Here is a 25,430-nt window from a genome sequence, read left to right on the forward strand (position 1 = left end):
GAGATGGATTGAAAGTCTTTGGAGGGGCTCTTGTTGGGACTCATGTCTCTGTGCTCCCCCCTTGCAGGGTTGTTGCCCTCCAGCTCTGTTCTGCTCAGCAGTTTGCTCCTACCTTTTGCTGCCACAAGTGTGTATAAATCACAGCAGTCCTAACTTGAGCTCTTGTACCTTTGCCAAGGTAATTAGTACAGTGCACATTTGAAGAGAGTTATTTCTCTCTCCAGAGCAGCCTGCCAGTGCCTCAGCATGCACAGTGCTGTCTGCTCGCCTTAAAATGCTTTATTGGAGCACTTTGGGCTTGTCTAAGGAAAGTGCTGAGGAAGGCAAAAAATTAATGAGGGGCTGTCAGGCTTCTTACATGCAGCCCCCTGAGTCTCACAGGGAAGAGGGGACAGAGGAATGCCTTCAAGTGTTTTTTGTTTGTTTGGTTGGTTTTTGGGGGTTTTTTCTCTTTTGTTTTTTTACTCCAGCCTGTGCATCTCTACACCAGTGCTCATCCTACCAGTTGCAGTGCTGGTGCTGTCAGCTCCATCATTTCCCCTCAGTAAAGCACCCAAAATTTTGAAGGTTGTGACAAAAGAGGAGGAAGGTGAAAATCATTTTGTGCACATCCCAACCCAAGACTGAGGGATGTGAGCACTGATAATTAAAGCAAAACAAGTAATTTATAAGCACTTCACAAATACCTGTGGAGCTGGACTCTGATTGCGGATCCAGTTTCTTCATTAAGCTATCAGATGTTTTTCCTCTGTTGTCGGTGCACATAGCGGCTTTTTGGCATTTTTAAGCATTTTTAAGGACCCTTCTCATACACCACCTGCACCCCAGGGTTTCAAAGAGGAGCACCCAGCCCCACGCACAGGGACATGCCCATTAAGGAGCTGCACAGTCCTGCTCTGGACATACACGCTTGTCTGGCATGAGGTTATCTTACTGGTCTTGATAATGGCAGTCACCCAGTGGGACACAAATGAGGACTGGCTCATCTGCTCTCTGAAATAAAGAGAGAGATTTCAGGTTCAGCTGAACCACAGAGGGTCCATTATCATGCTGCAAATTTCAGTAGAGTTCTCCCAGGTCAGCATGGATGTGATGCAGATCAACATCTCACTCAGTATTTAAATTATTTATCAAGCACACTGGTTCTTCAGAGCTAACAAAACATTGCTCCTTTCACCCTCAAGTGTTGAGTTGGTTCAAATAACCTCCAGGGCAGCCGACTGGCTTTGGTTATAAATAACTCAAGTATTTAATTTCTTGCAGTTTCCCCCCCTTGCTCTGTTTTTACTTCTAAGCTAGATCTACAGTCTGTTTGTAATAGCTGGCTCTCTGCAATTAAATGCTTTATTGAGGTTGATTGACTCAGAGTTATAAAAAACTGTAGGAAAAATATCATTTCAATACCAGCAAAGTATGTGAAAGAATGATTTACACCATAGACCAACAATAAGAGGAAAAAAAATGTATCATCTCTACAGAGAGGCAGGAAGGTCTGTTTAACTGGGAACAGGATGGGTTTGCTAAAACCTAGGGCCAGCCTCAGAGGTAAATCTGGCACTTTGCAATATTGGTGTTAAAGCTGGAAGAAGGGTTGTCTCTGCTGGCATGTCTGTGCAGAGTGGGACAGAATACTGCCTGCAGCACCAGCTGGGTGTGAGGGATCTCTGACACACAAGTTTTATCACTGCACTTGCTTAATGCAGTGCTAGATGTGCTTTTCCCACATCCAGCCCTGCCTCAGCATCATGGTTGTCCTGCTCTGCAGCACTGGGAAGGTGCACCCTGAATGTGTTAGCTCAAACTAGGCAAATAATGCCTTCGATGTCCTGCTTGTCCTGGGGCTAGGTTTTCTGAGAAGTCTGATTATAAACACTGAAAACCAGGACAGGACTGTTGTTAGCCTCAGGCAAGGCAGGCAAATGGATGTGGTCAGCAAAATCACTTGCAGGAGAGAGAAAGGGAGAGGCTCTCCCTGTGTCTGCTGCAGGTCCATGTGCAGCCCTTGCAAGCTCTGCTACAGAGGTGGATGGGCTCCTGGGCATCCTCCTCACTGTGCCTGGGGACACAGAGCCCAGAACATCCTGCAGATGCATTATACCCTCTGCCTGAAAGCTCTGCAGGGCTCCTTGTCCTGCTTTGCACCAGGTCTTCTGGATGTGCTGAGGGATTAGAGGGATGGATGCTCTGTGGTGTAGGGTTTAGCTCATGAGATCTCCTCTTAGCACTTGTACAGGAGATCATGGCAGGGGTCATGTCTGTGTAATAAAACTGTTCCTCTGGTTAAGCACTCAAAAGCATGCAGAGAAAGGCCAGGATATCTGCATGAGTCAGAATGGGATCAACAGCACCAGGTTTCCAGGTAGAATTCCACTTTGTCCAGGACAGTGTCAATCTTCAGAAGTGGGTTTACATGTCCCTGAAGAAACTTCTCTCATGGTAGCACTTGCCTGCTTGAAAACTTACTGGGGCAAGCCTTAAGTGAGAGTTTCTTCTTCTCCCTCCCTCCTCCTTACCTTATGGACAGAGAAGTCACCTCTCTCTTTTCCTGCTCTTCCTTAGGCTCTGTGGTTATCCCCCTTTCTATGATGAAAACGACTCCAAACTCTTTGAGCAGATCCTTAAGGCAGAATATGAGTTTGACTCTCCATACTGGGATGACATCTCCGAGTCTGGTAAGTAGCTACTGCTCTTTAAATTGCAACAACCACACATGCACGTGTGCCTATTGCATGCATCCCCCCTGGGGCATGAAAATGCAGCCTCCATCATGTGCAGAGATCCTTTTAACTGAATACCAGTGGGAATGTGCATTTCATTTGGCTCAAATAGTCATGGGAGTTTGTTTCTGCAGGAGATAAATTAGGTACTATTCTGTCCAGCCACACACAAAGCACTAAAACATAGCTCAAACAGCAGATTAAAGACAGCAGAAGACTGTCCCAAGAAGAAAAAGCGGCTTAATTTCTTCATTGTATCCAAATGAAAAGCAGATTGTTAATGTGTCATTAATAATCAGCAGCAAACAAGTTTGGCACTCTTGCTGACACTTCCCTGCAGCTCCAAAGCAAGGCCTCAGTCTGTGCAGCAAAAAAACCCGAAGAAATTAATGGCTTTCAAATGAGGCAGGTGAAGAAACTGGAAGGACTGTCCATGTGGGTGGATGTTCCCCACCCAGTGCAGGAGACATTTAACCCATAGTACCCACCTGGCCCAGTCAGCCTGGCAGAGGGGCAGGTACACCAAATGTGTTACAGGCAGATGTTCCTAAGGGCTTCTGGCTCCAGTGTGGGTCTGTGTCTAGGGGTGACAGCAGGGAACATTCAGCCTTGCACCTGCATGTGTCCCTGACACACTGTGTAGTCTCCAAGAGGTCACCCAAGCTCAGTGTCCTTGCTCTGTCCAACCCAGGAAAACATCTGCTATTTCATGCAGAAGGAGAAATTAATTCTATGAATATTCCATCTTGTAAAAATATCCCTAGAAATGCAGTTTACTGATTTATTAGTGCTACTGATTGAGGCAAGGGAGATAAAAATTGAGTGTTTCTATTACAATGATGATTATATATTCTCTTATCTCCATGAAGAGCAACATTTTATGCTGCTTACATCTGCAGTCCAGATATCATTGTGATGGATTGCTCAAAAATATATGTGATGAGAAGTTTCTTTAAACTAATAAGGATTTTCAGAGAAAATATGAAGGTCTGTTGGCAGACCCTTCTGCCTTGTGGGGGAAAGTCCATCACCTAAATCAGCACAAAGATTTTCCTGCCATATTTGGCTTTGCTGTGGCTCCTTCAGCTCCACTGTCCTGAAACTGCTGGATGCATGCCACGCTGCAATCTCCATTCCTTCCATTATAGTGTCGATTAAAAACACACTGCCTCCTGCTCCAGGGAGTCCATTTTCCTTGCTGAATTCCTCTTAAATAGGCAACATGTCCTTACAGCTGTCTGTGTGTGAGACTGCTTGGAATGAGCAATGTGAAGCTCCTCTTACGGTGGCATCTGACCTCCCCTCTCTCCACTCAGCTGACCAGACCAGCACATCCCGTGGATGTGGCCACATTCAGACCACTAAGATGATGCAGCACATGCTGACCAGGGACCCAGGAGCTGGCAGGGTTGTACTCTGCTGATTCTGAATTATCCATCCCACTCCTAAATATACCTGCAGGAGTATGTGCCTTCAGCTTTTATCTGGTACACTAAATAGCTTGGATTTGGTCCTAAATCACTTTGGTTCTATCTATCCTAATAAATGGCAAATGGCCCAGGGCCATTTTCTTGTGCTGTGGCCAGATGGCACTTGGTAGGCTGATCAGTGCTGTTGGCTCATCATGTGGCAGTAGAAGTGGGCATCAACTCTATTGCTTTCAATAATTCCCTCTTTTTCTTTTTTTTCAGCTAAAGACTTCATTCGGAATTTGATGGAGAAGGACCCTAATAAAAGATACACCTGTGAGCAGGCAGCACGGCACCCTTGGTAAGCAGCACTCACTGCTCTGAGAAACCCTCAGGACACAGAGCACCTTTTTACATTACTGCGTGGAAGTGGTTTTTCTGTCATATATTGTCATATATACTGACCTCTACTACATAACTCTCTGCTTTTATTCTTACAACCCTTGCCTTTGTCCTCCAGATTTTCCTGGAAAACTGTAATGGACTTCAGTCTCGTGCACCAACCTGTGTAAAGATTAGTAAAATGCTGAATTTTGTATGCTGACTGTAGTGCAGAAGTGGGATGTACAAAATTATTAAAGTGCTTTAAGTTAAATGATGCCTTTGCATATGAGTGACTTCACCAACATTATCCAAGGTTTGTGTAGCTGGAACAAGGGTGACTCATGCACTTTTGCCCAGCCCTGAGTGACTGAGAGCATCATCCCACACTACCAGCTGTACCCACATGTGGGCTCTAACATGAATTTAACTCTTTTAGGGCAGAGGACATTATATAAGCAAGGTGAGGTATTATTATTTTGTTATAATTGCTGCAACAGAAAAGAGTTAATGGCATGACATTTTCACCCCAGGTGTGCATTAGACTCTGTTTTTATACTATCACAATTGCCCCAAATGCCACTTCCTTTTTCATTGTTTGTGCGACAAAAAGGAAATTTAAGAAATGAAATCCCTCTTTGTGAGATGAAAAAGAATCCCAAACTGGTTCTTAATGATACTGACCTGAGCCTCAGGAAATTAAACAAGTCAGTATTAGGAATACAGAATAAACAATGGGAGTGCAACTCCCAGCAGGGAGTGAGGTGACCATTTGTACAACTCAGAGACAGATTCTCCAAAGCCTTACATCCAATATAAACAAAATGTAAGCATCCAGCTCCTGGCCCTGCTACGTCTTTGTTGGTGGCTGGAGTGTAACAAAGAAACGTGGCACTTGTAACACACAGAGCTTCTGGGCCCTCTGAAAGGAACAAAATGATAAAAAGTGTTTTCATTCCCTTCTTTGTGTGGTTTTTGTTTTGTTTTTTTTCTTTTGCATGTCATGGCCAAGGGCCAGTGGAAACTCACAGACTGCTACATAATTCGTACTATTTTCCACAGAATCCAATCTTCCATTTAAAAACAACCCCCCAAAAAGGTTTTTCCCCATTTCTGTGGCAGGGGGTCTTCTTCCACCAGGCTGACTTTGCCATCAAAGTCAGCCTGGCAGAAAGTGGTTCAAAGTGGTTCATTTTCAAGACTTCAAGTTCTGACCCAGCTCCCAGCACAGCTCAGGGTCAGCATTTGAAATGTCAGACATGCAAATGGCACTGCAGAAGGGAGGCTGAAAATATTCACCATGTTTCCACTTCACATCCTGAATCCACCTCCCTTTGACACAGAGACAGCATGTGCCAGGGGATTACAGGACAGTTGTGCTGAAAGCCAAGCATGGAGGTTTCCAAAGCTGTGGCTTCAGATCTGCCTCTGCCCTCTCCAGTGTGCTCTTGAGCAACATTCCATGTCTCATTCCCCCTTGCTCTGAAAAGCTTCCTGTAACGTGGATGTTGCAGTTATGGACCTCTCTGGAGAGCTGTGCAGTGTTTTTTTTTTTGGAAGGTTTGGATCCTGTAGTGATAAATGCCTTTTTGGATAATCATGGCTGCTCACCCAGATGTTATTTTGGAGTTAGTGATAGGACCTCCTTTTGCCAAAGCGTTGCTCAAGGAGCATTTTCCACCCAGATTCCTTATGTCAGGAAATGGTGAGGGTTTTACTGTTTCTTTTCTCATTCTAGTCATTTCATCTGTGGAAGTGACATCCTTTTCTTCTCCTGGAAGGGAGGGAAGGCTTTTTCAGTGGAGGAGGAAGAGGGTTCTGTGCTTTGTCTCAGTGGTCAGCTGTGTCCTCTCAGCCTTGGGCATATTTAAGTTTCCAACAGCTCCAGGCCTGGGTTCCTCTCTCTCATGGTTGCATTCAGTGTTGCAGCAGCTGGAGACAGGGGTGCCCATGTGCAGCCAGCAGAGAGAGGCTACCACAGCTTTTGTATCATCCCACACCCCCTTTTCAGATGAGCATGGATTTTTGATCACGAATCCCCCTCAGCTACATCACCTTCCATAGTGCCAAGGGAGCATTTCTCTGTGTGTTTTCAGAAGGACAGAGGTGCATGGGACTGTTGGCCTAGTGGGAAGAGATGATCAGAGCAGGCTGAAGTGGTCCCATAAATTATATGCTTTTGCAGAGTGCTTGCAATGCAAGCAGCCCTTGATGGCATCTCATAAAAAGTGGTTTTTTTCTTGTCTGCACAAGCAACATGACTGGAGAAGCATCTTTGAACCCTAGAGTTCTCATGAAGAGAAATCCTGATTCCACTGAGGCTAATGGGAGTTTTGCCAGATTTCAGTGAGAGCTGGGGTTTGTCTCCTTGTTTCACCAGCAGAACCCAGGCCTCCCTGGGTCACTGTTGCTGTGAAAATGGTAAATAATTAATATATATATGGTGAGGTGGTGCCATGTAGTAACATTTTCCAGCCTTCCCTTTTTCTTCCTCCTGTGAAATCTTCCACTGCAGTATCAGATCATTGGGATCTTCACAAATTAGGAAGAAATCAATCGAATCATGAATAATTAACATATATTTTATAATCTGATTGTGCTGGAAGTAGTTAACTCTGCATGATATGGCTACCAGGCCATGAGTTTTTGTTGTTTCAATATGTAGTATTTGTGAAGAACAAACTGATTCTAAAACACATACCTTTTATTTTAATCACCATGTTTTCATTAAAACCTTCCAAACAGAGCTTGTAGGAACTGGATCTTGCAAGATATTCTATTTGTGCCTTTAAGGTTAATAATATCTCTGAATTTTGGGAAATTGCTCCAGAATAGACAGCTATTTGCATGACTAAATGTTTGCACAGGATCAGACCCTAAAAAAAGTAAATACTTCTTCCCAATGGCCCACTTTTCTGCAGTGTATCTGCTCGCCACATGCCTGCATTTACGTGATGTCTTGCTATTTATAATCAAATGGCCTTGGTAGGGGGATGGTATGTTCAACTTGGAGTTGGCAGAAAAGGAGGCTAATAATTGCAGTGAAGTATGTTAGTAGAAACAGTACAATATGTGAGACTTGGTATAATGACTCCACCCCTGTGTGTCCATTTATACAGACTTCTCCAGTTTAACATACAGGTGACTTATGCTTTCCACTGGCAGAGTTATTTATTTTTTAATGTATTTTTCAGTGAGGTTTGCACTGTTTATGGTGTGTTGCAAAAGTGCAATGTTCTGCTTAGTTTTTCCCACTGTGACTTTTCAGAAAGGACATGGAAAATGAAAGTAACAAAAGAATGGGGTGATTTTGCTGCAGCTTGGTACATTTTAATGTTTCCCTGGCTCATATTAAAGACAGCAATTAAGTTTATTAAATATATTGCCATGTCAGAGCTCACATCCTGTTTAGGGCAGTGATTAGGGGGGAGCAGCAGAAACTTGAGGACCTGTTTTTTCCAGTAGATTCATAGAAACATAGAATATCCCAAGGTGGAAGGGACCCACAAGGATTATCAAAGTGTGCTCCCCATCAGGTCAAACTAGGTCCTGCAGAGCCTAATTCAGCCTCCAGTCTCAGATCAGAGGCAAAGAAAACAGCTCAGAGGGTGAGGACAAAGTCCAACAGTCAGGAAGCTAATACAGAAGTTAGAAGGGCTGCCATGAATTTATTCACTCCATCATGCATTAACCAAGTGAACTTAAATGGGATTTAAGGCTGAGTGTGCTGAAGGCACTTATAGCATCAAAGGCAATTTGGGACATCTAAATTAAAGGATGATGGATTAATTGCCTCCATATAGAGACTGTAAATACAGAGACTGTAGAAGAGAAAAGGAGCTTGTGGCACCAGTTAGACCCAGGTGTCTGCAGGTAGGAGTGTGGTCCTGGCCTTTCCCCATTGCTTGTGCAAAGGGAGAGAGGATCTTTGGGATGTGCCAACGTCCAGCCACACCTACGCTGAGGAATTACAAAGCTCTGGCAAGGACTGAGCCTCTGCAAATTGTGACCATGACTCCAAGTGTTTATTATGTGCCAGAGAGCACAAGCCAGATAATAATTTCCACACAGGGAAAGGACATGATTTACAAAGAGCTCAGTTCTCAGACAATATTGTTTGAAGTGTGAAAAGGCCTTCCTGAAGGGAACTGCTGATGTTTACAATATTAAATCAAACTCTTATTGAGTTCATCCCCACACTCTATTTATTTTGGAACATCACTGATACCGTGTGTGTATATATGTATATACATGCATGGATATGTGTGTGTGTGTGTGTGTGTACATATAGAAGAGTTATGATCCCTCAGCATTATCCATTACAGCTAACTCCATGTTTCCTGTCATCATACTCAGGAGTATTTCCAAGCACTTTTTGGCCAGCACAGCATTTGAGTTGGCTGCCTTCAGAAGGAAGGTTCAGACAATAATGGTAGATGAAAGGCTCTGCCTGCAGTTGTGGGCAGGGATGATGAGAGAGACATTTGCTTGCAGCATGCTAATGAAGAACTGTCCAAAAGGAAATTTGCTGGTTTAGTCTTTGTTGGAGGTTCCTCTCAAAGCTTAGAAGTGGTATAGCCAGATAAATTGGTGTGATAAGTCTGAAGTCAGCTAGAGAGCTAAAATAAATTAGATACTATGAAATAGTATTTGATCATTAGATTAGATTCCTCTCATGTGCAGGATTAGATTTGTTATGGTTATTCATGAGAAATACCCTTAGCTTCAGTGGATGTGTTTGGGATGGGGAGCCATCATTCTTGGTCTCTTGGTGTCCAATTCTGTGCATTGAGATGTTACATATTTAGAACTGGATGTAAAACCAGCTTCAACATGAAGTTCCCCAAAGCATTGCTAGGGTGCAGCTGCTTTCAGGTGCTGCAAGATGGGAATCCTGAGAGAAAATCCAGGTTCCACTTAGACTAATCAGTCCTTGCTTGGTTCCGGGTGATGCTCAGCAGGATAACAGATGATGCACTATTCTGATTTGTTTAATTGTATTTTTTTTAATATGTGTGTGGTAGGTAGAAGCAATGTTTTTTACTGGGCCAAGTAGGACAGTTGGTAAAAAAAAAATTCAGTGCTGACGTAGTTAACTTCAAAGTTAACTGCAAAGGCAGAAACTATTGTTCAGGACTAGATAAGCATCAGTCTGATTAGCTCAAGTTGATTGCAGTTTCTCAGTGAAAATGGAGCTGATTTCTAGTGGCAAAGTATATGTTGTGCTTGACAGGGAGGGAGAAAGAAAAAAAAAAACAAAGATACTAAGGTATTTTTGTCCTAAAAGGAAAAATGAGATGGTTTATAGCCTGTGGATTTGGAGAGTTAGGGAAATGTGGGTGGGAAATTATAAATGCACTAAAACCAGTCTCTGGTAATTTCATTTTTTCTCTTCTCAGCAAGGGAACTAAAGTTTATGATTAAATACATTTGGTATAAATGTGAGGATGCTCATGATAACCACCACAGAGTAGATCTGTGTGCCCAAAGCATATCTCATTTTTCATATCTAGTTGAGAGTACAAAGGATGTGAGTTCTCCCTGCTCATCTCCACCTTTTCCACGTCCTGAAACCCCCCACCTCCAGCACAGCACCAACAGCGAAGGGATGATAACATTGCTCGTTTTCCTAGAAGTAAAACTATACTATAAACACTATAACACCAGGAGTATTTCATAAAAGTTACAGAATCTTCCAAGTGCAGAATGCAGTCTGAAAGCTCAGTGCTCGTGTTACAGCATCACAGGATTAACAGGGTGGTTCTTCAAAGGCGGCTTGGAGAACAATCCCGCTCCCGACTTTGGCAGCTGGGGCTGCGTTCTGAGCCACACCATTCAGCATACCAGCACGTGTTGGAACAGCTCCTGCTACACTAAATTAGCCCCAGCAGTGCTGTTATTTTGCCCTGATTAGAAAATATCATCTGCAAGGTGCTTATGTTGCTGAAGAGCCCTAAGATGTAGGATGGTTCCACTGCTGCAGCATCTGAGAGCTTCACAGGATGTCTGTCCTTCCCTTGTGAAGTAAACAAATACTGTTCTGCCTATCTGGAAAACACCCAAATACCAAGACTTTTTTCCTGGAATTGCAAGAATTGCACAGCAAGCATAGAGTTAGAGGTGGTAGCAGGGAGTTGTGAACTATTGGAACCAGCAGTTTCTTATTGAAACCACCAGCATTTCAGAAAATGATCCCTAAACTAAAAATAATAATATTAAAAAATATAGCCTCTATTGAAGCTACACACCAAATCAAAAGCTTCATATGACAAAAATGTATTTTCAAATCCTTGTGGAAACTGGCAAGAACAATTTTCTGGAACAGCTGGCAAGGACATCATGCCCCAAGAACTTTTCCTATCTATGTTCCCAAATAAGATTTGACAGGTGGGGAACAGGATCTCTTCTTACAGAGTTTGTTAACCAACTTGTTTATAAAGCAAAATGCGTCATTAGCTTTGGTGGAAAAATGTCCTATGAGAGTGTAAGTGAATTTTCTGTCTTTGTCTCTTTGATCAGTTCCTGAAGGGATGGTTTGGCTTGTAATTTCTTCTGAGATCTGCAGTGTGACAGCCAGTGCTCCCAGCTGGTGTGTGTTGAGGGCACCTGCCTTCACCAAGGAGATGTTCTTGGACAGAGCAGAATGCTCATGACATTTTGGAGTGACTCTGAAGAGCAGTTTGCATTCCCACCAGGAAACTCTGCTAGGGCTTGTCCAGGAGTGTGGACTGCTTGGGGTCCATCAGGGCCTGTGCTGAGCCTGGCAAAATTCACTGTGCAGGACAGAGGCTTGAGCAGTGAACATGATGCTTAACCCAGTTAGTGCCTCACAAAGATTTTGGTCACCTGGTCCCAGTGGGAAATCCAGGAAATCCAACATGCCTTACTGTCAGTGGGAAAGGTGATTAGAAGGAATCATCAAAGAAATATATGAAGATCATCCAGTTCTCAGCCAAACACCTCCCCTTCTCTGTCAAAAGCACAGGGACCCAGGAGAGGAAGTCAGGTGCCATCTGGGAGCTGTGCTTTGCCCAGTTCTGTCTGCCTGAGGCAGAGGCTACATGGCAGTGTCAGTGACACAGGGCCCTTCCCAGCTGGGTGAGAGTTACCCTGAGCAGAACCCTGCTCCTTCCTGCCCAAAATCCTACTGGCTCCAGCACTCTTGAATAACCCAATAGAGATGAGCTCAGTTGCAACAGGATGAGATTGGCTGGTCTCCACTCTTGGGACATGAGGGTTTAGTCCTTCCTTCCAAGGGTAAGTCGTTCCTCTCATCTCTCTGATGAAGATCCTGGGAGATTGTTGTCAGCTGGAAGGCAGACAGCAATTTGGAGAAGGCTGGTCTCAGCACTTCTTACATGTGCCAAGGACATGAAGGCAGAAAAAGCAGCATGTCCTTAGAATAACAGGGTTACAGTTTGGAATGATCTGGATGAAGCAAAAGGGGTGTCTCCAATGCATGGGACACATAAATGGAAGCAGCAGGCTGGGGTATGTAAGCAGAGTTTTGCCTTTTAAAAGCACAAAGCAATGCTGCCATTCTGCTGCCTTAGTTGGAAAACAGAGAAAGTTTGGGTGCTGCCCTCGAAGGAAGATGTGGACTAGCTGGAGAAAATCCAGAGGAGCTCACTAGATCAGAGGATTAGAAAACATGAGTTATGAAGAAACAGTGAAAGAATCAGTTTGTTTAGTCTAGAGAAAAGAAGACTGAGAGAAGTCATGATAACAGTCTTCAAATATGTGAAAGGATGCTTCAAAGACAAAGGGAATATTTTCCATGTCTTCTAGGAGATAGTGAGGCACTGGAATCAGTTGCCTGAGGAGTCTCCATCTTTCAGAGATCTTTAGGGACTCGTTTGTCAAATATTTGTCAAAATTGTTTTAACAGAGCTGGGGTGGGCAGAAGGATTAGATGATTGCTGAGTCCCCCAGACCTTCTGATTATACTGTTGGAGCTCCCCAGACTGGAGACTCTGGTCCTGGTAGATTATTACATTTCCTATAATTTTTTATTGTTAATGCACACTGTTTTTCTAAACTGTGGCTAAAAAAATTGATTTCTGAAAGTATCACATCCAACATACAAGGTAATCTTTGGCTCCTTGCATCACCTACATTAGATAGCACTCATTTCTCCAGCACATGGCCCAATGTCAGTTCACTGCAGTGCCTGCTCTTCCAACAGATCTCATGCCTTGAGGAGTTAAATGAATCAATAAAATCCCCTTGGTATAATGGAGTTTAGTGAAGACTTGAGTGCGTCTTTATCTGTTAAAGAAACTATGCAAGATCAATCAATTATTTTAGGTTAAGTGTTGCTCAGCTTAAGCTCTTTGTGCAGCCTGTGCTGCTTCAATGAGTGTCCATGTCTCTGCTTTACTGTAAATCTACATGAATCATGATAAATGGCTATGTACGTTGCAGGGTAACAGGAGAATCTCCAGTGCAGACAGAAATCAGACAGGTTGGAGTGGCTCTGGAAGCTTCTGCATAGCTGAGGCTAAAAGTAGTCTCAGCCTGTTGATGTTAAGTCTTGGGATATAGAGAAAAAAAAAAGGTAGAATGTTTTCATCTGGGGCTGTAGTGGTGATAGAAAGCAGCCATGCACCAACAAAATCAGCCCATACCTCTGTGTAGCTGCCAGACCTACAGGCCTTATCTACACTGGCTTTTATTGCCCCAGATTTTCCACCACAGCTGCCAGCAGAGACAGCCGTGGGAAGTTTGAGCCGGTCTGTGAATGAAATCATTGTCACTGCAGGTGCAGTCACACCTGGAAGCAGCCTCTCTGCTGAGAGGAAAAAGTAAGAGTATTTAAGAGAGCGAAAAGATTTCTTAAAATGTGCCTGTTCTTTTCATTTCAGGATCGCTGGAGATACAGCACTCAACAAAAACATCCACGAGTCGGTCAGCGCTCAGATCCGGAAGAACTTTGCAAAAAGCAAATGGAGAGTAAGTGACCTGTCCTGAGGGGTGACACCAACACACAGCTCTGCCATAAGGCCAGCCCTGCCGCAGGGTGGTGCTTTTGTGGCCCAAAATTGTGGTCAAAATGGTTGGTCCAGGCTTAGGTTACATGACCTTGCAGGGCCTGTTATCCAGGATGGTGTTTGCCAAGCACCAAATGTAAGGAGTGTGAGAAACGAGGCCAGGGCTGCTCATAGCTAAAGCACCCGTGGTTTTTGGTGGAGTGGGGTCAGCACCACACAGGAACTTGAAGAAATGTTGGGAGAGGGATGGATTTGTCAAATATAACTTCCTTGTAGGCTGCTGCATCCCAGCTGAGCATTAGGAGAGCAAAGGTTTGATAATGCATTTTCTAGTTCAGAATTTGGGAAAAATTTGAAAGATAACAGGCTTATTCCCTTCTGACACTCTGAGCAGCCAGGAGAGGAGCACAAATAACCCTTCCATCTCCAGTTTTTTTTTTATGCTCGATTTCTCTCTGTCTGTTTTTCTCCAGCAAGCGTTCAATGCCACGGCAGTCGTGCGGCACATGAGGCGGCTACACCTCGGCAGCAGCCTGGACAGTGCCAGTGCCAGCGTGTCCAGCACCCTCAGCCTCGCCACGCCACTCCCCGACGCAGCCACACGGAAAGATTGTGAGTAGCCAACATCCCAGGAAAGCTCCCACCACGGCAGCCGAGCAAATCCACGGGATCCCCGTCTTCCCTTGGGCCCCAGGCTGCAGTCCTCGCTGCATAGGTTTGGCTTTGTGCAAGCAGGCATTTAAAATTAGGATTTGAAACTGGACGTCATTTTTGGCTGGCCGGGAAAATAGTGTTTCAATTGGAAAAGCCTATGTGCTAAAAAAAAAAAGAGATGTTTTAGCTTGGTGATTTTTGAGAGAAAACCACAGTTTCTTGTGGAGAAAAAGGGCTTTTGCTTGGGAAAAAGATCCAGACCTCCACAGTAACAAAGTTTTGCATTTGGTTGAAATTTGAAAAAGTTCACTCAATGTTTTTTTTATGTTTGAGTTTACAGTATTATGATAGGGAATTTTTCTGTAAAAATTGCCTTTCCATTTCCATGGAGAAGACTGATCCTGCCAGTCAGACCCAGCTTCTCTCTTCCTGGACCAAGTTAAGCTCCTGCACAAAGAGGTTGATTTCTCTGAGCGGGATTCAGACTCTGTACACCATCACGGGACTTGGCCCTCTGCCATGTTTGTTTTGTGCTATAATTGATATTTGCAAGCTGCACACTGGACTCAGATGTTTGGGATATATATTTTTTCTCAATGCCAGGGAAGGAGATGTGGCAGCAAAGGGATTATTTGGAAGACAGACATGCATCCTTTGTAGTAAAGCCTATTTATTCTCTGGCTTCTGAGCATTTCTTTTATTCTGTCCTGTCCATCTGAAGATATTTTGTATCCTGCAGTGGAGGGATGTGGACTTTACAGTTGAGGGGGTTACTTTTAAAATGCAGCACTATAAAGGAATGCTTTGCTGTGGACATGAAGTAGTGATTTCTAGACTGTACCTCGCATTATTCTGGAGCTGAAAGCACCTTTTAGGATGGATTTTGGATAATGCTGCTCTCTGCTTCTGCCACCCCTGCTTGCCTGCCCCTGCTCCTTGACAAGGACATGCCACCAGCCACAGTCCCCATGGCTCTGTGTGGAAGCTGTTTCCTCTTGCTGCCATGGGCACGGTTTCCCCCACAAACTGTGGGGTGGCTTCTGCCTTCTGGGTACACTGTGAGATATTTTTCAGCCTGTGCTATGGCTGAGCCAGGGGAGAGCCCCTTCCCTCTGCATACTGGGCCTGGTGGGAATTCATACGTGGTGTCCAGTTTGTGATGCCCAGTGCCAAATCCTATAGCTGCTGCCAAAAAAACATCACAGTGCTCCTGGCACACACCTGGCACCTGCAAAGCAGTGCTGCTGACCAACCTCAAAACACTTCCAACCATGCACTGGCCATGCAGCAATGTAGAAAACCTCTTGCATGGAAGAAATATCTCTTGATTTTGGTGCCTGTTGCACTATGGCAGTGCTGGACCCCAGTCAGGTCTAGGGCATCTGATTAATTCTTTGCTGCTAAACTAGTGGTGATTCATGCAGTTAAACTGGTGGGTGATTAATCTCCATCCATCCATTTGATTAATCTCAAATGGTGTTAATTAAAGGCAATTAGTAGTCTGAAAAGTGTTAAGACATGTGTGAACAGGAAGGGTGAGAAGAGAAAGAAAGCTGTTCAACCACTACAGAACCAGCAGGTTCCTGTGCAGAATCCAACCATATTTTACTGTGGTGCAGTCAACCAGGACATGAAGGATTAAACTAGATGTGTTAAAATAGGATGAATTTTTACATGCCAGAAATATGAGGCAGAAAAATACTGTAAGATTCCAAGCATCCCAGGTTAAGTCTAGCTTGGCAGACAATGCAGAAGAGCTTTCCTTCCTCAAAGAAATAATTTAAAGAGTTAGGAGATGCTGGAGCCCCAGAGAACCAATGAGGAGAGCCAGCAGCAAATACAAGGAGTTAAGAGGGAGCTGACATATCATATCCATTTCACCCAATATCTCCAGATAGGAAAAAGAAAATCTCTGAGATCTCTGTCCTACCTCTTTATTTCTCAGCAGTTTTCTCTGGGAACAGATTCCTTGCATGAGAAAGATCCAATGCAGCAAGTTACATGATCCAGCTGTGCCACCATTACACAACAGAATGCTGCCTGATGCTATTACTAATCACTTTATGAACTCTCCAAATTGTTTCAAATGCAGCAATTTCACACCACTGAAGACAAGTACGGCCTTTACCTGAGAGTAGGTTATGTCAGGCTGCATCTGAAACCTCTGTAGCAGGGCAGAACAGAGATCAGGCATTAGCCTGGATTACGCTACCTGTCAGGAAACAGGAAGGGATTCCTAAGGGAATCAGTCAGGATTTCTCAAGTGTATTGGCCTGATTCTCAGTCCATGGCTAGTTTATTCAATTCAGTCATGATTGGACTGCCTAGATTATTTAGGTCCTAGAGCTCTGTATTTTTAAGATACTAGATAAATTGCAGTGTGATGCCAAGTTGTCAAATGTCAATGGGAAATGGAATGTGGCCAAGTATACGTACAGCATAGTCATCCTTGAGATTGAAATACCTCCTTGAAACATGGAAAAGTAGTCAAAAGTCTTAACAAGTATCAAAATGATTCTGGAGAGTCAAAAGGCCATGTCAAACTTCAGTTTGAGAATATATTAATATAGGCTTCATCCATCCTTTATTCACCAGCCTGGAAAAATGAACTGTATTTCTAATCACTCTGAGCCTGCATCTTATCAGAGCAAGGTGACCATGCTGGGTCCCCACCTAACAGCTTCTGATGCACCAGAATACTGGTACTCAAGAGATACTCAACCTCACATCAACCTCCTCACTGGAAGTCCTGGAGACATCCCAGCAGAGCCTGCAGCAATGTGAGCTGTCACTAGAGTGATGTCCAAGTCACACAAATTTACATTCCCTCTAGATTTACTGGAAATCAGCACTGAATTTGACCCACTCTACCTCTTTATCAGCAGCTTCCCAAGATGTCTGAGGAACCATGTTTAGCCCAAGTGCAGTCTGTTGGTTTAGCTAGATGGCCATGGTGAGACATTTAATCATCTTTAAGATGCCCAAGAGGAAATTATTCTGACCAAGTTCAATGCTGGAGGGATTTTTGAATCTCACAACTCTTTGTCTTCAGCCCTGGAACTGTGGCATTGGTGTGGCCGAACCCATTCTGAAACTGGACCTTGAGTCCCTGTGAGATGTGTGTGCACTGCTGCTGGTGGCAGTAGGTGAATGACCATGGGCAGAAGATGCCCTGTGGAGGTACCCAGCCAACCCACCACCTCAGGAAGAGCAGCAGCCCCTTCTCCAGCTGCAATCCTCTCTGCTCCATAGCGTGCTCCGAAACAAACTCAGCTTTGCCCAAGTTCCCGCCTCCAAAAATAACATTTCTAACTGTGTTTCTGGCTTTCCTTTTAGGTATGTCTCCATCCACTCTCTGTAGTTTTGTTTCATCTGCTTCTTCAGGCGTTTCTGCGGTAGGAGGGGACCGGAGACCCAGACCCACCACAGTGACCACAGTGCACACAGGGAGCAAGTGAGCGCCGGGGCGGCGAGGAGCGGGCAGGCGGCCTCGAGCCGTCCCACCCTGCTCGGCCAAGGACTAGAAGAAAGAAGATTTTTTTATGGCCATATTTTATACTGCAATTCTGAAATGTTTCATTTATCACAAACTGCAATGACTCCAGGAGGAACGGAATCTAACAGTCTCTGGTGCTGTACATATATATATACATATATATATATCTATATATATAAATATATATATGTATGTGAGTCTAGCAATGTTCTAACTAATGAACACTCATTCTTTCCCCCAGTGATTTACTCTCTTCTCAGTGTAGGTAACAGTATATGTTGTATTTTTTTCCATTAACTACAAACATCTCAACTGGATTATTTAAATAGAAATACTTTTCTGAGCATTTTTTTTTTCTTTTAAAAATTACTTCAAGTAATGTCCCTCTTCCAGTTTGCTGGGGGATAGGCTGTTTCTGTAGGTAGGAATTGGCATTAACTTTGCAACACGGGAGGATTTCAATGGCATGCCATTTCTTGCTCCTCAAATTGGACTGCAAGTCTGTCTGGCTTTAGCAGAGCTGTTACTGCTCAGATTGAGAAACTGCTGCTTTCCCCTCCATCCTCCTCCTTGAAAGCCATGGGGAGAATTAAATTGCCACCAGCTGGGAGTTAGCTCATCCTTGGCCTCATTCCTGTTGTGCTAGGGATCAGCACCCTTGTTTCAGAGGAGAGGCAGGGAGATGGAGTCAGGCAGGAGCTGACCAGAGCTGTGCAAGGGAAATGATAGCACAGTCTCATCCTGCAGCTCCCATCTCCTTTGACTTGCTGTGTGTTGTGAGCAGAGGGAAAGAAAAGGAAGATACGGGGGTGGGAATCATCATCTTCTGCCACTGATTTGCTGTGCTGCCCTCAAGCAAGACATTTAATTCACCAGCCTCCCTGTAGTGTGGCCTCTGGCATAGGGTGCATCCAGCCCAAGGGCTTCATGAGATTCTGAGCACCCACAGCTCCTTCGGGCTTTGCCTGGCATTGCTGATGCTCAGCACCTCCCAGAGTAGCCAAAAGTGGGGAGAGGAGTGGTGCTTGAAGCCCTGTGGAAAGCACTGGCAGGTTCTTGGGTGCAAATTGCAGGATGTGGTGTAGTGTAGCTCCATCATGATCAGGCTGAGGGCTGACAAGGAGTGCTGAACTGGGAAAGCAGGACCCTGCTGGAAGGCACAGGCACAGCTGGTGGCAGGGGTGGCACTGGCTCTCCCTCCTCCCCAGAGACTCATACCAAAGGAAGCCAAATTTTTACCAATTTTTTAATTACTGAATGCATGCACTTTCCAGGCTCTTTGTGCTGGTGCATCATTCAGGAATAGCCACCACAACTGTTGTGCTGCTGTGCATTAAAGCAGCTTGAAACAGAGAAGAGAGCAAATTTTCCTAATTTGCTAAAAGGCTCCCTCCAGGTTACCTCAATGAAATTCCCATCTGATTTTGCTTTGAGGAGGTGAGAGGGGAGCCAGGTGGCAGAGGAAGATGCCCTTCACTGGGCACTCTGAGCCCCTCACATCCCAGACAGGTCCATCCCTTCCAGAGGCACAATTCCCTGCAGGGTGCTCTGTTGCCACACTTGCCTCACTTGTCCTGCACAAGAAATTGTGAAATCCAGTCACAGACAGAGCTGAATGTATCAGGCAATTGTGCCTGTGCTGGGAAAAGCCATAAGATAGGTATTTTTCATCAAGATTTCTATATCCTGCTCCAGCTTTAGCTGGTTGGCTTCACACAGCAGAGCCGGGATTTCATCCATCTTTCTAAAAAAAAAAGGAAAAAAGAAACCTGGAAAAGCAGGTGGCAGTGAGCCCTGCCTCTGTTTGAAGTAGCCACTCCAGTGGCACTTAGAGCTGTTGCACCAGATCTCTAGTTTCCTCTGTGTTAAGTTGCTCCCTGTTTTCAGAGGGCTGTGGCACATCTGAGGGAGCCCCGGGTGCTGCAGCTGCCGTGGATCTCACACAGAAAAGATATCAACTTCTCATTTTAGGAAAGATAGCAGATACTGAATTGTTGGGGACTTATATCAAAACTCCGTATAATTTCCACAGTGAAGACTCCTGACCAAGATTTGGGCAGACTGAAGGGCAGGGGATCTCCTTGCTGCAAATCACACTCCTGTCCCTGTACCCCAGCCATTGCCATCATACACTTTTTATCAGCATTTGCATCTGAGCTCTTTATGTCTTGCTGCAAAAGCATTAAAACATGAATAGAACACATTTCAAACTCAGTCTAAGGCTACTTTATTTGACCAGCCTGAGTAAGGAGGTTTTAGTTTTGAGAGACTCCAACCCCAAAGAAATTCAAGGTATTTCAAACCCCTGTGATTTCATAAGCACGGTTGGCTCTATTCTGCTGCAGTTGCAGGTTGTAAATAAACAGTCTCCCAGTCTGGCATCAGTGGAGTTCCCCATATTTACACACATGCAACCAAAAGCAGGATTTAGTTAGGGAGTAATTGTCTCTGGAATAATTTAGGGGAAAAAAAATAAAATAGGGAATAATTTTGTCTCTGTAGAGCAATTTTAAAGTTTAGGGCTCAAGTGTTCCCTCTGTGCCTCCTCTTCTGAAACCTGAGGTCTGGTTTGAACGTGACCTCAGCAGTTGCTGTGGCCACTGATCAAAATACAGCATCCAAATGAATCTTGTAGAAAAAAGACAAGCAAATGGATTTCCATCTCCAAAACAAAGAGCAGTGACAGGAGCAAAAGCAGACATGGTGTCCTGCAGATGGGGGGGTTCCCATAAGCTGGCTGCCCCTCCTTGCTGGGTGCTTTCTGTGGTTTTTTTGTTGGGAGGGGTATTTTTCCTTTCGTTTTTGGAATTAGTGTGATTTGGTTTTGTTTCTGCAAGTAATATTCTGCCTTGGTTGTGTAATTTATCATTCTCTTTGGCTTGCTATCAACTGCTGGGATCATAAGATAAGAAACAGAAGCACTTAAGAGCAAAATTGTTTCTTTCTGCTGCAGTTTTGGTGGTGGGGAGCTCTTCTTTGGTATCAGTGAAACACAGCTGGAGACCTGACCTAGGTTCACCAAATGCTTAAAAATCTCTCCTGAAGCATCACTTGGTTAAAATGTCTCAGTTTAAATCTGGGTAAATCTGTTAACAGGGGTGACTTGGCAGCAGCCAGGCCAGATCTGTGGGAGGGGGCTGGAGACATTTGCCCCTTGGCAGCACAGCCTGTTAGGGCAAACACTCCAGCCTTGCTTGCCAGGGATGCTCCAGTGGCTTTTGCATGTCCTTCCTCTGCCCCAGCCTGCTTCTGCTCAGCCACTCTCACAGGAGAATGCAAAGGTGACATAAATAATGTGGACATGAGGGGAATGGCCACATAGCCCCACAGTAGAAGCTTCAAAACAAATCCCCAGCTGGCCTTGCCATGAAGGACTAGGTAGAAAAATCACTCTGGGCTCTTTTCCAATGAACTGTCCCACTAAACAATCTGTGATTTGCTGCTTGCATGAGGACTTCAGCCTGGACTCTGTTTGTTACCCTTTCCTGCTTTACCTTATTGGTACCAATGTGTTTTTCCTTTGTAAATTGTTTTCCTCAGCTCCTTCCCCTTCTTTTTCTTTGCTTGCAGCTTTGATTGTTGATTTTTACCTCCAGAGTCACAGAGGCCATCTCTGATGCCAACATCAGTGCTCTTGCTGGGAAAACAAAACAAAACAAAAAAAAATCCAGAAAAGCTCCAGCTGGCCCCTTAGCCTGCAGAAGAAGTTGTGAGGACAGGCTGCCCATGAACTCTGCAAGCTGAAAGTCAGTATTGCAGTGGCAAGGGTTTCTGCTGATGATTTTGCATGTGACTTCATTCTCAGTGCATCCTAACTTTCTGCTGGATCACCCCTTCTGCAGCATGAAATGGATATTGGCCCTGCAACACGGCTAGTGGGGAAGTAGGAGCGTGGGGGAAAACCTGGCAGTGTTGCTTTCCTGAGACTGTGTCACTCTGCTGTTGCTGTCTCTTCTGTCCTGGTTGCTGCTGTACAGGTGCCATTAGAGTAGTGGGTACAAAAAAAAAAAGAAAAAAAAATAAGATTTTACCTATGCTTTGTGTGTCTGTTATGGTTGTGGTGCTGAAATAAAACCAAGAAATTTGGTTCATTCCTCATGTGAATCAAACCACAAAGAGGGGTGTGATCCCACTGGCAGACATCTCCATATAGTTCTACAGTAGGCACTGGATACGGGTTTCTGCTGTGCATGTGTCCTGCATACCTCCATGACTATTGACAGTATTTTTATTTATTACCAATTGTTTTGGGTCCCTGCCTGGTTCTGATGAAATTCAGGTCTTGTCCTAAGGTTTTTTCTGTCCCAGGGCCAGCATAACCCCTGATCTCAGGCTTTTCTTCCCAAACCCTCTGCATACCAGAACATGGGCCTCCAGGGTGCCATGAAATGCAGTTGCAGCTGGCCCCAAGGTTGTCCCCTTCCTATTTTTAGGGAAGCAATCCACCAGAGAAAGCCAGATAGCTTTCAGCCATTGGCAAGCAGAGAGGATACTGCCCTTTGATGTGAACTTGGCATTAACAAGATCAGCTCTAGGGAAACCTGCACTATTACTTCCTCCTGTGATAGCAGCTCCAGTCCTGAGCAGCACTGAATGAGCACCAGATAAAAACACCAGATTGACTTTGCCAGTAAGATCGTGCAGGCTGTAGCCTGTTCCTTTTGCTCTTTCCAAAGAATCAGGGGATTAATCTACTGGCAAAATAAGTTTCTAGGCTGAGCCCCAAGGTACAGAAGTAGATTCCATTTGGCATATGGAAATTCTCATTTGATGCAGTTATTCCTGTTCTAGCTCCTGTGCATATTTACCTCTCTGAATTTGGGCCTGAATGCATCCCAGAAATTATTAATGGGAAGGGAGTTTTGCCTTCTATATTGTGCTTATTTGTACCAGAAACTTGAACACTCATTCAAGTAAAAAGCAGAAACACACAGGGAGATTACAGTATCCAAGGAAAACAGCATCAAGACCAAGAGGGGAGGATTAGTTGGCAAATCTCTGTCAGCAATGGCTGAGTGAGGGAACAGCAACCCGCTCACAAACACTGCATGAACTCTTGCTTCCCCTGGTTAACCAGTCATCCCATATTTCATGCCCAGCAGCAAGTTTCACCCTTTGTTTTCCCTCACATCCCTGAGGCCAGGTCCTGCCTTCCCACCCTGTCTGCGAGGTGCTCTGGTCTCTGTGACACACGTGTGTGTTTGTGTGTGCACGGGCGTGTTGTGGTCCCAGGCATCGCAGATCCCTCTGGTGGGTGATCAGGAGTTGGTCCAGGATTTTTGGTCTAACTTTGCACGGTTGGGTCAAAGCTGTGTAAATAGTGTTTGTAGTGCAGGAGGCTCTTTAGCCTGGACTCTGGTTTTCAAGGTCCCCTTCACCACCACAAATAGTGCCACTTATCTGTCCAGGTAGCTTTTTTTTCCCCCTTCCTCTTCATAAATGCTAAGGTCAGTCAAATGGCTCATACAGTCTTTCCATGCTCCAGAGTGGAATCAGGGCATGTGCGCTCACAAATGTTGTGAAAAAACACTGCTGAACTAATGATGGCATCAACTGTCCAATAAATGCATGATACTGCACTGCATGTATTAAACTGCTGTTCACTGTTTCTGTATTTCCCAAGCATTTCTTTATGCACATTCAACCCAACCTTTTCTCTGAGGGAATTACTTCTATGTATTGCTTTTAAATGACTCAATGTATCTGTAACTCGAAATCCATTGTTAAGTTTAAGTAAATGCAAAAGCTGATGTTTTGTAAACAAGATACTGCAAAGCCTGGTAATGTATTTTGTCCTTCTGTTGAGTGCCCTGCAGCATGTATAGGAAGAGTCACCATCCAGAGCAGCTTAAAATTAGGCAACAGTCACACAGGTGTAGAAGCAGGGAGCTGGGGAGGTGAGAATCCCTTTCTTAATACAATGCTTACAACTTTGACCTGCATCAAAAATTCCTTCCCTGGGTCACTAACGCTCAGAGCTACCAAGGAACACATTGGTTTTGTTGTGCAAATTGTCTCTTTATTTTTTTCTTTTTTCCTTTTGGTTTGTTTTTCCTAGTGAAAATTCAGATTGGTTGACTCAAAATCTTAGTATTTTTCTCTTCCTACAAGATAGTTCTTTCTCACCTGTTGCAGAATGAACTGCATTTTGGGGACCAAGATGCTGTGATTCTTTGCCTGTACAAAATAGGGCAGAGGGCTGAGCTAAATTATCCCATCCTTTCCAAAGCATCACCACCTAACTACTACCATTTAATCCCTGAACCTCCAAGTAATAGCATTTATCCACAGAAGAGTTTGGTGTGGTACTTCTCCATCTTCCACATGGAAATCATGCCCTTGCCTTCTCTTCCCTTAGTCATTGACCCATTTTCATCTGTGCTGCTCTTTCCAAGGCAGGGTACAGGATGGCTCCATGGTACTTGTATTAGCTCCAGCCCAAACCTCTTGTGGGTATCAGCAAGGCTTTGGTCCCAACTCCTGAGTGGCTGCTGTGTGGAAGATGTTCAAGTTCACAACACTCAAAGCGGAGTCGTGTGAAAGGACTGGGAAATTGCTCTGTGCTCCTGGCAAGGCCAGGCCTGGGGTGGAAGCACCATCCTGGTGGCATAGTCCTTGGAAATTATTCTCCATGGTGGCCAAAAATGCCATGAAGTCATGAGCCTCCCTTTAAGGCTGGTGCTTGGCCAGGGCTGTGCCACTGGCGAATCACTGTATGGCAGCACAACAAATCATCAGTTACAGACGTAAACCAGCCTGAGTTCAGATTGCTGCGGCAGCACACGGTGCAAGGCTCCACGAGGAGCTGGGTGTGTGCTGTGGTTCTTGGTGGGTGGGAGATCCTAGGGGGTTGCTCAGAGCAGCTCTGAGCTTTTCCATCTCTCATCTTGCATCCCCTGAGCCCAGCATGGCATCACAAATGCTGAGTCTTACTAGATCAAGCATGACCCCCAAAGTGAAGAGTGTGGAAGGTTGCAGCTCAGTTGGTGTGACTCATGTTTTTGGTCAACACAACATCAGTGACCTGCTGTACATTGACCTCTAGCTGAGAAACAATACTTTGGCCCATTTGGGCCTTTTTTTTAGATTGATATTTTATTTGAGTCAGAAAACAGTGGGAAAAAAAAACCCAAAACACTAGTCTGCCCAGAACAGTGACTCCCCAAATATCCCCAACTGTAAAACATCCCTCAGTTGACTTCTAATGAAAATGCAAGCATGTTTTCTACAAAGGCTTAAATCTTAATCAAGGAATGTCAGTGTGCCTAATATTGCAGGTCTTGTGATTGATAACAAGTTCATAACAGCATCCATGTCCAAAAAGAAGGAAGAATGTGTATTTACTCCATGCATGTATTAAGGCATCGCAAAAGTTTTATCTGCGTAATGAGTTTGCAGTTCTGCAAATTGTTAATGGGGCTACATCGCAAGTGGTTCTTTGCCTTGACAATCATGTATACATATCGAGATTTCTATCATAATGACAATTTAAAGGGATGACTAATTGTTTTCCTCCAATAAATCCAATTAAATCGGCCTGATGTGAAGTCTGGTGATTTTGAGTGCATGAGTCTCCACCCACATGCAAGAGAGGGAGTGAATAATTTCTGCGGCTGTTCCACTGCCCTGTTGTGGTTTATGCAATGATGTTCCTTTATGTCCCAAAGGAGAATAATAATATTTTCTTTTTCCCCAGCTTACTCCATAGGGAAATTAATAAAAAGGATGATTTGTCCTTCGGATTTTTCCCAAAGCTGTCAATGCAAATGGTGTTGAATGTCAA

General features: G+C 44.4%; 1 protein-coding gene across 1 annotated transcript in view; it reads left to right on the forward strand.

Moving 5' to 3' along the window:
* LOC131592469 (calcium/calmodulin-dependent protein kinase type 1D) overlaps positions 1-22,753 on the forward strand; it is a 209,322-nt gene extending 186,569 nt beyond the window's left edge. Inside the window, exons 7-11 of the mRNA XM_058863999.1 lie at positions 2,560-2,672; positions 4,409-4,487; positions 13,372-13,459; positions 13,971-14,109; positions 17,488-22,753. Of these exons, the coding sequence (XP_058719982.1) occupies positions 2,560-2,672; positions 4,409-4,487; positions 13,372-13,459; positions 13,971-14,109; positions 17,488-17,609 (541 nt within the window). The 3' untranslated portion in view covers positions 17,610-22,753. The remainder of the gene's footprint in view (positions 1-2,559; positions 2,673-4,408; positions 4,488-13,371; positions 13,460-13,970; positions 14,110-17,487) is intronic.
* Positions 22,754-25,430: the final 2,677 nt, after the last annotated feature.

The sequence above is a fragment of the Poecile atricapillus genome, chromosome W, assembly GCF_030490865.1.
Source record: "Poecile atricapillus isolate bPoeAtr1 chromosome W, bPoeAtr1.hap1, whole genome shotgun sequence".
Lineage (NCBI taxonomy): Eukaryota > Metazoa > Chordata > Aves > Passeriformes > Paridae > Poecile > Poecile atricapillus.